The sequence below is a fragment of the Dermacentor silvarum genome, chromosome 11 (assembly GCF_013339745.2).
Source record: "Dermacentor silvarum isolate Dsil-2018 chromosome 11, BIME_Dsil_1.4, whole genome shotgun sequence".
NCBI lineage: Eukaryota > Metazoa > Arthropoda > Arachnida > Ixodida > Ixodidae > Dermacentor > Dermacentor silvarum.
This window is the reverse complement of record NC_051164.1, coordinates 63427757-63442095: the sequence shown is the minus strand read 5'-3', so window position 1 is coordinate 63442095 and position 14339 is coordinate 63427757. Positions and strand designations below refer to the sequence as shown.

Genomic DNA, 14339 nt, shown 5'->3' with positions numbered 1-14339 from the left:
CTACCTTTGCTTGTCCAGTTATTTCAGGGAAAAAGAACTGAGTTGTATGCACACTTCTCCACTGGAGGAGCAAGCTGTTGTAGAGTTCTGAACTGGTTATGCCATTTGTCTGCAACTAAAGTCTGGACAAAGCAGACGAACAACTATACCAATAGTTTTATTGAATGACGAAGGGTCAAAATATTCCGTATTCTCGCACAATATGAGTGAGAAGGGAGCAGCGGTAAGCACATAATTTACTTTTAAAAGCTGTGGAAATAAAAATGCAGATCTCCATAGTAAATTTTCAACTAGGGAGAGAGAGCCCTTTATTATTAAAATGCTGAGAGGTTTGAAGGCATAGAGGTGTTCGTCTACGTGCTACTCTGCAAGTGAAACAAGGACTTCAGAAAAAGGAGGGCAGAAGAAAGCTGCGGAAAAGAAAAAACAACAACAAAAGAGAAACGCGCATACAACATGAATACATGATATTCTGATTTTACTTTTGAGTCCAACTTGTTCAAACCAATATTTTCGCCCAACAGACTGTCAGATACTTCTCTTTCATCATTTCTCGCCATTGTTCCTGCCTATATTAGTAGCATGACTATCTCACGACAATGCATTGGAGGTGTGTACCTTCAGGTAGCAAGAGTTACGTGCTTATAACAACGAAGTCGACGATGCTATATTCTTCACATGAACATCCGGCAGATGGAGCTCTGACACTGGTAAGCGTCCAGAACGAGTGATGCTGAAACACACACATACCTGCTGTTTTGATTTCCCAGACGATTACCCTGCCGGACTCATCCACAGAAACCAAGTGATTCCCAAACGGAAGCAGCAGCTTGACTTCATGCTCATGACCACAGAAGGTGTTTTGTAGCTATGAGAAAGCAAAGAAAAAAAAGAAAAAGAAAAAAGGTCACGGCATGCAACACTGACAAATATACATATAAAACTCAGGCAAGATGAAACACGGCATAACAGTGCATCAGCCAAGCCAATTGTGCAAGGTACACTTTTAAAAGTAACACACAATTAGTATTCCAGACCTGATTGTAGCTCAGTTTCAATGCAGAGGCCTTGTCGTGAATAGGTTTGAAGTATTGCAAACTCAAGAAAACAATGGTGACTCGAAAGCCCGGCTGTAAGAACAAAGTGCGAATGCCTAGTCCAGGGGGCCACCTCGAAACTTTCGCATTGACGAGGACAGTGGTTAACTGACACAGGCGTCGACCACGGTGGCACGAGTGAAAGCAAACGGTCTGGAGGCAAGCCAAGACACAGGACAGCTCCCGCCCAGAGGAACGACTCGCAGTGCACGGCCTCTTTTCTCCTTTTATACCCTTTTTTAGTGGGTTGCACCGACCTTACGAGGGATGGGCAGTACCCTTCTGGGAGGGTATTACCCATCTGGGAGAGTGGCTAGGCTCGGGTGGCTTCCTCTGTCGTGTAGTTGTACATTTATTTTCTATTTAAGAACATAGGCAGCTCACGCTATGTTACAGCCTAGAGAAATATTTTTTATCAATGGGCCTCTTCCTAACAAATCATATAAAACTGAATAAATGTTGTTGAATGTTTGCGTGAACGCTAATTTTGTGTTTTCTTTAAAGGGACACTAAAGCAAAACAATAAATCAACTTAGACTGATAAAGTATTCTTCGAAAACTCTGCTGTCGTTAATTACACTGCAATAGGTCAATTATTAGAAGAGAAAATGAAGCTCAAAGTAATTTTTTTTTAATTTCGCGCGATAACCTCGACATCATTACTTCACTGTGACGTCACGACTTCTACAGTAATTTATTGTATTTGGGCCACGTTGGCTCAGTAAAAGTTCGCGAAACTTGCCATATTCAGTCTTGGGCTCCTTTAGAACACAATGCAGTCAATCTTTACCGCTAAAAAATTAACTGGGACCTAGAAGACGCTGCCCAAATTCATTACGTCGCGGTGAGCTGGTGCAGAAACTCTAAGGTGGCGTCGCCCCTAGCCTTCTGTGTTTTCATTTCTGTCTGGCTTACCAAGCGGCTTCTCGGGGTTAGAGTGGTGTTTTCGGTATTGTGGAAGGGCAATCTACTGATACAGAAGAAATCATTTTTCCCTTTAGTGTCCCTTTAAGAGTGGACAGTGCTGTACTTTGAGAAATTGCCTTGAAATAGTACTAAATTTTAAGAGATTTCAAAGGGATACAGACTGCTTGACTATTTATGAGTTAAAACATGGTGCAATGAATATTGAACTTAAAGAAAAGTATTATTAGAGCTGTTAAGAATGAGGAAGGCAAAAAAAAAAAAAAAAAGCTTGCTGATAAAAAGAAATTGTCTTTGCACTTGATTTGTATGCTGTGAAGGTCATTGGCAGTTCATAAAGGTGCTCTTTTAAGAACACACAGAACAATATATGTCCCAGAAACGAGTCCTTGTTGAAATGGCACATCTGAAGAGATTAAACACTTGACTTGCCAATATTTGTGCTCCCAACAGTTCAGGGACGTCAACAGGTTCAAGTAATTACTTCACCCCAACAGTCCCATTCCTTATGAAATTAGAAGTTGCGGAAAAAGATACCTCGCTTCCACGTAGCCAGGAATAAATTGTCTTTCCAGCTGCCGTGTAGACCAGCCGGGAGTCGCCAGCAATGCAACTGATCTCATCGTCATGTGCCTGGCCTGAAGCGAAACAAGACCACAATGACATCAGACAAGACCACAGTTTCAAAATGAAAGACAACTGATTCTGCCAACACCTCTGCTTTTCAATGCGGGCATGTCCATCCCTGTGGCAATGTGTCATGCTCGGGAAACGCTTAACTACAGCTTGCCTCAAGACAACGCATTGCACTCAAAATGGAAGGAACTACACCTGACTGTAGTGCATGTTCACCACTGCTAGACACCATGACAGATTACTGCAAGAATTAGAGGAAGGTGTCACCCGCCGTGGTTGCTCAATATTGGGCTATGGTGTTGGGCTGCTGAGCATGAGGTCGCGAGATCGAATCCCGGCCACGGTGGCCGCATTTCGATGGAGGCGAAATGCGAAAACGCCCGTGCACTTATAGGTGCACGTTAAAAAACCCCAGGTGGTCCAAATTTCCGGAGTCCCCACTAATGCGTGCCTCATAATCACATCGTGGTTTTGGCACGTAAAACCCTATAATTCAATTCAGAGGAAGGTGTAGTAAGGACCTCAGTGATAAGAGTTATGCTCCATCACACCAACACTGTCAAGTGCATTAAAAGCTATCAGTCATGTCAGCCAAACAGGAGAGTGAATGAGAAGTAGTGCACAATAGGTGAGTCCACCTCTGGAACGTGCCGCCAGCTCCGCTTGCAGGTTGGCTGATTCACTCCCCACCAGTGTGAGACAGAGTACTATAAGCATGCAGCCTTATACCGACACTGCCCATAGATAGCTTCAACTCTATAACCACTCTACTATTCCTTTGTGCCTTTCATACACGAGCGCACTGGTGATATTTGCACAAGTTTTCCACTCACTTGTGCTTGGTACTATGGCACCATTTTCTCTAATAATTTATTCTGGTCTGAATTGAAAATTTTAGTGTTTACTGTAAATACTCAAGTTTTTATCCCCCCAAGGCTCTAGTGCAAATGAAACCAACATTTGTGCTAGAGTCATGGAGAAAAAAAAAAAAAAAAAAAAAACTTGAGTATTTACAGTAAACACTAAAATCTTCAAAAGAAGTTAAACTGCTCATGTATAAATCACTTAACACATCCTGCTTTACACCATGGTGCAGTTATTTGGAAACCGCACAATCTAGCTGACGTTAATAAACTGGACGCCATTCAGAAGAAGGCCATTCGCTTTGCCTATCGACGGTTTGACCACAACTGCTGCCCTTCGTCAGCCTTGTTTTCATTAAATTTGCAGCACCTATCAGCATGAAGAGATACACTGACTTATTAAAATTTCATCACTCTATTTGAACTCTCTGTCTTGTCTTTCTTGCAATCATCATTTGCGTTTTGCCGCCTCGTCCTCCACACACAGTCACCATGACCCCCTTAACCTCAAGCCCCCACTATTAAAGCACCAACATATTTAAATACTATAGTTCCTTTTCTAGAACAATTGCAAAATGACATGCTTTACCCTGTGCCATCTGCTTATTACCCGCCAATCTGTTTCTTGATGGTTAACAATTCAGTAACTCTTTTTGTGTGTGGGTGCGTATGTGCATATTTCCGAAATCAAGTTGCGCCTATGTTTTCTGTGCTTTCATGATGTTAATCCTGTTTCACATAGTTATTGCATTCTTGGTATTGATTCTATTCTATCCTACTTATATTATCCCTGTTTTACACATTTGTTTCTTTTTCTGACTTCGCTTTTCCATGCCACTGTATGTATTGTTACAAAGCTAAATTTTTCTGTTTTAGTGCCTCTAGTATTTCCACACCTTGTGCTCTCCCACTACCGCTATAGCCCCGCCATGGGCTGCAGTGTGTGCAAAATATATGGAGGGTGTCCCAGCTAAATGCAACCAACGTTTAAAAAACAACGGAGTGTGCTAGCAGGCTCAAACCAACTCAGTGGTGTTGAGGATTGCGTGTCCTAGTCTGAAGTATTTTTTTTCGTTTAGCAAAGGTAATTAATTATAATGAACTAATTGCCTAACTTTTTAAATATTGGCTTCACCAGGAAAGTGCCAATGCGAAAGCTGTAGATCACATTTAAAAATGGCGACTGAAGTGTTTGCAACTAAGTACCAATATGGAGCTTCTTGTAATTGCCTTTAAAGAAAGCTCGCGAAATACAAAAACAAGCGCGTGATAGCGCCATTATTTCAGCGCCCCCAGACGACCGACCAGTAAAGGATATTGTTTGCATGCTTTTTTTAAACTCACTCGCATGCCCCGTCTCACGTGATTAGGCGCACAGAGCGAGCGGCGGTGATGAAGGTGTGTGGCTCTTCAAGGTGACATGGCATAAACATATCATTCGCTCCACTTGTTGAATCAAACCCAAACACACAAGGCAAGAAAAAATAATATATAAAGGGAAAAAAAAATACGTTTGGGCTTTACTAAATGTTGAGGGCAGAACTCTTTAATCGGGAGGAAAATGATTGTCATGTTCTTCTATTCGTTCACAATCCTATCTAACTAGCGAGAGTTGCTAGCGCGTACTTGTGGCATATCTTGTACAGATATGCGGATTTAGTTCGTCTGGGATCGTCTGGGAGTGTGGTCGTCTGGGAGCGCAGAAATAATGGTACTATGACGCACTGGTTTTTGTATTTCGCAGGCTTTCTTTAAAGGCAATTACAAGAAGCTCCATCAATGGTAATTAGTTGCAAACACTTTAGTCGGCCATTTTTAAATGTGATCTACAACTTTCGTATTGGCACTTTCTTGGTGAAGCCAATATTTAAAAAGTTAGGCAATTAGTTAATACTAATTAATTGACTTTGCAAAACGACAAAAAATTACCGCAGACTAGGACACGCGATCCTCAATACCACCGAGTTGGTTTGAGCCTCCCAGCACACTCCGTCATTTTTAAAACATTGGCTACTTTTAGCTAGGACACCCTGTATAATTAAAATGAAACATTCGAAAAATGCACTACACTGCGAAGCAGAACAAAACTTAGCCAGCAGGAACACGCGCTTGTGGCAGAGGAAATTGCAGGGAGTTGCACCAGTGCCATAACTCAAAGTGAGTGCATGCGGGAAGGACCGTATCATGACTGTGGCACCATGCCACTTCTTCAAGTGGTCTGCATTGCCTGCGTGCTTCTTTCTATATTTCACAAAGTGCAGCACATTGTTATGACACTTCAGGCTACTGGTAGCAATGCTGGTGTATAATCACTCTCAGATCCCCAATGAGATTGGGTTAAAATGTTCCCAAATCCATGCCGACTTCGCCGCTTCCCTCAGCTCGGATCTAGGATTTCGGGTGAGTGCCCGTCTGGGCTTAGTGCAGAAGTGGCAAACTGCATCATAACCAGGGCAGCAGCAAAACAACCTTACTCATGCCCGCCAGCATGAGTATCCTACCCTGACGCCTTGCCTCGCGAGTTCCACAACCCCCCCATAAGCATCCATAAGAAATTCACAATAGAGGCACTTTTGCATAGACAAACAATGTTATGGTATAAGTTGATGTGCTGACTAGACTGCAAGCATGTCCTATTGACATGGTGTTTTCATTGTACAGATTATACTCGTATTATCATTGTTCTGTTGTAGCTGTGGCAGGCATAGTGACAGACGATGTTAGTGGAAAACAAGTAACACACAAGTGAAGCGCAAACTGTCAACTGAGTTTTATTCAAGAACGGTCACGTTTTATTGATAATGATGAAGCTACACCAACTAGGACCTTGTCAAGCTCTGGTTACTTAAATGACTTGTGCTTTTTTGACGAAAGAGCTGCATTCAAAAAAGGCTAGATTTGGAAAGAGGCACTCACTTGCTGTCAGTAGGTCGAGTTTCGTTCCCTGAAAGCAGGTAAAATACAGGGATGTGTTAAAAAATTAAAGTATTGGGTTTAACACCTCAAAGCAACGCACAGACTATGACAGGCACCACAGCAGATGTCTCTAGGTTAATTTCGATCACTTGGCATTCTTCAATGTGTGCCTAATCTAATACACTGCAGCCAACACTGCAGCAGCTGGATGAAATACATATACGTACCTGCATAAAATGAATGAACCGAGCGGCAATTTTCTAGACAATGTGCGCGACATTTTCTGTTAGCTTTTGGTTATGTGTCCCACATACGAGGTTTATAAACATGATGGCATCCCAACAGATAGTTGGCCGTGCGGAATGTGTTGTTTCCTTCGTATTCTAATCGCGTAGCTCATCTGCTACCAAGTCGGTGCGCCCCCCCTAGCTCAGAAACACTCACTAAAAACGACCAAAAACTGGCAACGTATGACTTCGCGCATTGAGTCTTAATATGATAATTTCAAAATGCTGCTACAACTTCCCACAAGCAGTGACAACTTGAAAATGACTCTGAAACTAAAACCAAGACCAGAGAAGCGAAGCTTCACCTCCGATCACAAACATCATGCTTCCAAATTTGATCGAAAAGTAGAACATTTATGTGGCTCCGGAAGCAAGGCATGCTAGATGCTACATTTCCAGTTCAAGCTACACGTTTTACCGGGAAAAGGACAGTCAGTGGCATTCCCAACACAACGCTTGCTACTCACGCCGAAGGTGTGAAAGCATCTCCCAATAGACGTGATGACAAGATGCTCTTTCCGCCTCTGAATGTACCGCAGGACAAAAGGCACGTGGTTGCAGATGTATCCAAGGGCTCTATACCCTTGGAATATTCGGCTTGGACAGGTGTCGGCCTTCATTGTTTTAATACCAGTTCTGCAAAAACGTTTGTTAACCCACAAGCATCAGGTCTACAGCGCTTGCAGCTAGCACCACGCGAGACACATGGCACAACGGCACAAGATTGTCTTGAATTGGATTCATTTGCAACTTAAGCACATGGTAGTTTGTACGTGGCTTGTGCAAAACAAGCCGAGGTCAACAGCAATACTTTTGGTTTGTTAGTTAGAGTGAAGATGTTCTGAAGTTTATAAAAGTATAGTTTCGTTTGAAATCAAACAAGTTACCTGCCTGATAGTCAGTCTTCAAGCAAAAAAAAAAGACTTTGATTTTCACATCATATTTTTTTCACATGCGCATTTATACAGAATTATGAGCCTGTGGAACTGTTTCAAAATAATTTAACTAGTATTTTTTCTTTATTTTATTTTCCTCGGTAAATTTTAGACTTAATGCGCATGACGGCGGGGCCGAAACCGTAAGGCCTACGACTCATACGGGCATTTGGGTGCTTGCAGTGAAGACCAACCTCGACCCGAGCCGCCAAACAGGAGTGTAAGAAAATTGGGTCAAGTCGCCAAGAAGCAAGTGTGAGAGGGAGCTGCTACGAAGACAACAAAACAACAAAACTCCGGATTCACCCTTCAAAACTGTGAGTCTCTCCGGCAAACCGGTCCGGTGCTTGGCCGTTTGCTTGCGCCTCGGCTGCTTCGCGCGAAAGTTTTCATCGCCGCAACTTGGCAGCGGACTATCGCGATGTCCGCGGACCTACGATTGGCTGCGAGCCAACGTGTCAGCAATCTAACGGTTCTTGTCACAACTGACCGCTTCTGGCGCCTTTTCGCTCGCGCGTGTGAACTGCAACAAGCCTGAAATGTCGCAACTGCGACGTAGAGCGCAGCCAAGCTGCGGCTACGTTTTTATGACTTGAACACGATGCGCCGTGATCACTGGCAGAGCTCAGATCTTCGGCGTTTGACAAAACTTCCTTACTTAACTGACGGACTGTTTTCGAGACGAATGAATAAACGACGATTTAAAAAGAAAACCATCAAATTGTGTAGGTAGTGCACCTGTGATAGAAAGAAACGAAAGCTTGCGCACTGATCGAAACCCGTGCTTCACCGCTGTGTTTTCTCCTGTCACTCACACACACAACCGTTACGTATGGTTGACTAGCTGTCATACCTTTTCGAAGTTTAGGTACGAATTTTACACATCCTGCGCGGTGTTTGATCTCATCTCATTGTAACGGCGACCAGTTTGTTTCGGAACGAGTACGGGTCCATTTAGTCCTAAACCAGTGACACCTGTGTTCTCCGCGGCGCACGTTTCTTCGTCACTGAAACTGGAGCTCGGACACAGCGTTCTCGCATTACCGCTTATCGAAAGAACGTTTCATGGTACATAAACATGTTTTGTCTTCGCCAGTCAACCGTAAAGCGAACCGTGCTCACGCTTAATATATGTATGCGTGCTCGCGTAACAAGCTTACTGTAATATATAATAGCCGAAAATGTGGTAGCCTGTCATCGGTCTGCAGAATACGCGCAGGTGGCTATAGCTAGCCGAGGTCAAAACCTTCTCAGGGATATGCGACCGTCTGCTGTTTCGACAGCTTCGTGTGCCGCACCAGCCACACAGAAACGCCCGCAGGCTAAACTCTTAAAAACGTTTGCACCCTTTGGAGCTTATCTTGTCCCACAATAATCGTCACCTGCCTTGCCCGCAGTTTCCTTCCTTGCGAGCCCGGCCGGTAGGTCACGAACGGCATGCGTGTTATCAGCGTGACATAGCATTCGCGACAGGAAATATAGCGAGCGCGGAGTTTTCAAGAAAGGAAACGCAAGCAAGCCAGATGTGGGACAAGATAAGCGCCAAAAGGTGCAAACTTTTTTTTTAAGAGTGTAGCTGTGACACCGCGCTGCGCGATTACACCCTACTGCTGTGCACCCCGTTGATTCCCCTAATTGGGAAGAGCATTGTTGTTACAGTCTTTGCCAAAAGTTTCGAAGCCACTGACCGCACGTGTGGGGCCGTAGAATAAGGGACCAGCTGGGAGTGACATTCCTGTCGAAATTTCGTTGCTCAACATAAACCTTGTGAGAGGAATGAGAACCACCTGTGAGAACTTGCGACCTAGAGGGCCAGAATGATAGGACGAATATATGTCAGCGCACAACCTGCTGCTAGTGGACAACAAAACATGTTAACGTGTAAATGTGTACCCAGCGGCCTAGCCTGAAATTTTTTTTCGGGAGGGGGCGCGGGAACGGGGGGGGGGGGGGGGGGGGGGCATATTGGTGATACTTGGCATATTGGAGGTTGTGTACTGTTTCGAAAACTCCTGCTGATGAAGCTTGCTGACAGCAGGGAAATTAAAATATTGTACTAAAGGGAACTAATCATAGGGTTGCAATCGTTAGCTCGGTCCTGTAAGAGTTACAATAAGGCTGATCACCCAATTCGAATGTCGTCAGTGTCCCTTAGATATCTGGGATTATTTTTGTCCGTTGATGACTAGAGGGGGGACTCATTGCGGAGTGTTTCATGGCTGACTTTAAAGTGATTTGCTTGCGTTGCACCGAGTGTGGGCAAGCCTCGTTACCCGCGTGTAATTACGTCAGCACTGTAGGCGTACCGGACAAGCCCACTAAGCCACATCGCAAATGTTGGTGTTACAGTCGAACCCGCATATAGCGAATTATTGTGTATATGAAACAGCTGTAGAATCCATTTGAAAATTTACGTGTAAATTTTTTATTTCATATATAGAATTCCCTATATATCGAACTTTTTTTGTGATCCCCTTCAGATTCGATATATCCGGGTTCGACTGTACACACAAGTTGTAGAGTGCTGTCTTGGGAGCATCTTACCGCAAGCATTTCTCGAATTGGTTCATTATTAGAGAAGATGGGACAAATTAAAATGTCGCATCGGCATGCTGCCGGGAGGCGGGCTTTGCAGCCGATGCGCCTGCAAAAGACATAAGTGGCCCCCACCTTTCTCTTCCTCTTTTAGTTGCGCGTTGCACTACCAGTGGCGGCGTTCAGCATTGGCTGATTTGCCGAAGTCACGCGCCGAAATAGGTGACGTAGCTGGCAGTGTGTCTGTCTGCTACATACGTAAACCTGGCGAGGGGCCCTCTTATATCTATAATACAGCTTCATATTATTAGCGTGAGTAATTATAGTTTTCGAATGAAAGCTTTTCAGCCTATACCCGCTGTTATCTGAGAATCTCCAGGGTACCGAGGACGCACTGTTCAGTCCATCCTAAAGAAAGGAGATGCACGCAAGATAGCTAGGTGCGGATTATTACTGGGGACGTAGATACGCCCTTAAGGGAGTAAACTGTGTTACACCGCCAAAGGGTGTAAGCTGAGCATGGGGAATCCCATGTCGCAAAATTATTGCAAACCGCTCTCCGCTGTGTGGCGTCTCTCATCCAGCGTCTGATCTCTGATTGGCGCGAAAACCTCACGGATTCAACCAATCATTTCGCTTTCTCTCTCCTCTCTTTCATGCAGCTTAGTGAGCGCAGGTTTCGATTCACTTCATCTTACTCCACCTTCTCACAACGCGATTCTTTCCGGGTTTTTTTTTTTTTTCTTTTTTTTTTTTTACGGAATGTAGGCCTATCCGTTGCACTCTGCCGTGAGGCGGAGGAGGAGGAGGAGGAGGAAACAACTTTATTTCGTCAATTTGGCTTAGTGGGGGGTGGCTACCAGGTGATGCTTTTCAGCCACCTTCTCGTCTCTTTCGACGGCCCGTAGTTTAACCTCCAGGCTCGGGTTCCGGAGTATTGCGTCCCACGCTTCAGGCGAGGGAGCGGCCAGGAGATCGAGAGGAATATATTGTAGCAACACAGTACTAAACTGAAAGTGGGCTTGTCCCCGACAAGGTTAATGGGGATTGTTTAAAGATCAACAGGGAGTAATTGCAGAATGGTAGAGTGATCTTTTCAAGCTCTGTTGGCGATAAAAGAGCCCTCTCCGCGTGGCGCTACACGATGCACTTAATTTGTACTCTCCGCGCTGTGGGTTTCGTCGTATCGATCACTCTTATATACGGCTCGTGTCACTTCTTGCAGCGCAAATGCTTTCTCCCAGTCGTTCCTTTCTCGGGCGTCATCTAAAGTGGAACCTTCGCCTTCCCGCGTAACGCATTGTTTCGCCCCATCTGCGATAATTCATCTTTTCGTGCACTGCCTTGACCTTGTCTGCTGGAGGAAACGCTTTCGAAACTTCACGGCTTCAGGCTTGGCTTCATTTGGAATGAAACGTGATCCTTTATTACCTGCCGATTACGTATAGGCACAACTAGACTTTGTCAAACTGCATGGTGGCCAGCTGATGCGCTACGTGTGTCTTGTCTCCTTCCTTTCGGCCTTGTCTCTTAGACGCGTCTACGCGTTTGCGTTACTTACTAGAGTGCAGTTTCACTTATGTTATATGCCATTTACTGACAGCCTTTTTTTTTCTTTTTTCTAATCAATGGAGTCATACTTCACAGTACTCATTTTTCACTGCACTCCTCTTCCTTAACAAAACGTCGTTTTCTGCATTGAAGCACAACGGTAACTGGAACGTCAATGCATTTATCCGCAAAGTTCGGGAATTCATGTCTCGAAACTGGTGTCGATCCAGTTCCGATCCAGAATTCGATCCGAGTGGATCCGCCTTGCGAACTCCACGGCTAGAATTTATAAATTACAATATGGGTCATAAGGTTAAGTTAAATAAAGTCAAATCACTAGTCAAGTTAGAAACTTGATTAGTGATACTTGATTAGTGATTTCTTGTTAATTAGTCGATTATGCATTTCAATTTTTTTTTGTGTGCAAGTCGCCTCTTCGAGTAGACCAGCTCACGAATTACATAATCGTGCTATCTGCCGCAATAAAACATTTAAAAATGTTTGGATGTGTTCGCTGAAACACCCGGTGCACTTAAGTCGTTTCGTAGTGCCGGAGCGGCCGTTATGAGGTCATGACGTAGAGCAAGGTTGGCTACCATCTCTGTTAAGGTATGTATGGTGCGGTGATTCGATAAAAATAAAATTAAAAAAATAAAATAAAATAAACAAGAGCTCCGCGCGTGTTTCTTCAAGCTGCGCTCCCGTGTTGACAGCTGCAGCGATCGCAGGAGCCAGTGTATTGTGACGTCACGACCCACGTGTCTCCCGAGTGCCGGGAGCCGTAACTGGTTCGTAGATACAATATCCATAGTAAATTACGTAGAGCGCTCGATCTGACGCTTGACAGTATATTTTTCTAAGGTTTGGAGGGTTGGAACCTTCACTTCACAAAAAAAAAAAAAGAAAACAATAGAAGAAGAAGTAGTAGAAAACAAGTCGAAAATTTTATGTCAGTATTATTTAATAACTTACTAAGTTACAATTAAATTTATTAAAATTTACTGCTCTCTAGCTTGCTCTCCTTTCAAAAAGCACATGTTTTTCTACAAGAAAAAGTCTCTAACATCGGTTTGTTTCATTGGATAATTTCAACTGTTCCCTCACATATACTTTCTCCCTCAAGTTTTCTCTCCGTATAATGTCCGTATAATGGGTATATATGCGCCATGGTATAGGAAGCGAGCAAGCACGCTGCCTTCTTCGTGTGGCAGCTCGCCTACTTAGAAATCGTACGCGCTGCGTTGATCGATCGCCCACAGTGACATCCTTCCTTCCTTTTCCACGTTTTTGTGTCGTCGTTGTTTCCTGGACGGTGGTGCGTTGCTCTTTCCTGCGTTTCCCTTTCCATGGCCCATTCACTCGCTGGATGTGCCCGACCCTTTTTGTGTCCTCGAATGCGTGGCACGCGGACAAGTGACCGAATTCGTATCTAGATCCCCCGTCCCCCGTTGATCCCCGTCGTTGGCTTCGAGGCGGGGTATAACATCCGGTCATCAAGAGGAAGTTTTATAGCTCGGGGCCACTTCCGATTTCCCCGTTCAAATACGTGTAAAACGAAGAAATGCATCTACGAGACAACCGCTCCACCGGTTTGAATGACATTTGTTGCTTTTGGGAGAGGGAGAGAGATAAAAGAGAGAAAGTTAAATTCTAATACTTCTAGTAATGAAAATTTAGATTTATAGGGCCTGGAAGTTCTTACAAAATATCACAGAACTCGTACGTTAAATATAGAAGCACGGAGCTTACAAATCCGTAACCGCAGCTGTATCCTGCCGCAGTATCTTTCCGAACAGTCTTCGCATCCATCGTTCTGTCTTATTCGATGCTGCAATAAGCGTTTCTGTATATTCTGTATAGCTGTATATTCGAAAGAGACGAATATTCGACAATACCGAATAGTGAATTCTCGAATGTAATACGAATCGAATGTATAGCAGGATCTGTTGGGTTCGCATTCGAAATTTCGAACATCAGCACGCCCCTATAGTTCTCCACCATTCCAATAGCCAACTCGCCCGGCCTTCAGCAGTGCCTCGGTTAATTTGCGGGGGTTTCATGAAAAAGAAAAAAAAAAAAGAAAAAGGTAAATGTTGTCATCCACCTGCGAGTAGAGTACTGAGCTACGAAGAAAACTACGGGTGTCCGAATTTCCATATTTCCGAATCGAGTGGTTACGATTATTCGAGAAAGAGAGAGAGAGAAAAAAACAAACGACCTTCTACTTTCGATTTCAACACGTCTTACTATTTACAATTTCAAAACAGTGCGATGTATCAAAATTGCGGGCAGTCCCTTTGAAAGAAAAAAAGAAGAAAAAGTTTTATTAACGTTATTTAATTCATTTACGTGAGACCATTAACAAATAACTGGAAGTCGGGTTAACTGAGAACGTGTATAGGCGAGAAACGATAGACTGACCCCTGATCCTAGTTGCGGCTCTTTGACACTGATAGTACAATTATTGCATTCTACCGGTGCTAACATATGGGCAGAAACTTGGCGGCTAACAAAGAATCATCGAGAACAAGTTAAGGACCGCACAAAGAGCGATGGAACAAAAATTGTTACGCCTGACGTTAATAGACAGGAAGA

The 14339-nt window shown here is 44.0% G+C and overlaps 2 protein-coding genes across 2 annotated transcripts in view; one reads left to right on the top strand and one right to left on the bottom strand.

The window, feature by feature from the left end:
* Positions 1 to 7453, bottom strand: part of LOC119433346 (WD repeat-containing protein 36) — a 35765-nt gene extending 28312 nt beyond the window's left edge. The window contains exons 1-4 of the mRNA XM_037700502.2: positions 7191 to 7453; positions 6437 to 6464; positions 2559 to 2659; positions 751 to 868 (exon numbers count right to left, since the gene is read on the bottom strand). Of these exons, the coding sequence (XP_037556430.1) occupies positions 751 to 868; positions 2559 to 2659; positions 6437 to 6464; positions 7191 to 7343 (400 nt within the window). The 5' untranslated portion in view covers positions 7344 to 7453. The remainder of the gene's footprint in view (positions 1 to 750; positions 869 to 2558; positions 2660 to 6436; positions 6465 to 7190) is intronic.
* A 363-nt stretch (positions 7454 to 7816) lies between these two features.
* LOC119433348 (ras-related protein Rab-3) overlaps positions 7817 to 14339 on the top strand; it is an 85053-nt gene continuing 78530 nt past the window's right edge. The window contains exon 1 of the mRNA XM_037700504.2: positions 7817 to 7975. The gene's annotated coding sequence lies outside the window, so the exon portion shown is untranslated. The remainder of the gene's footprint in view (positions 7976 to 14339) is intronic.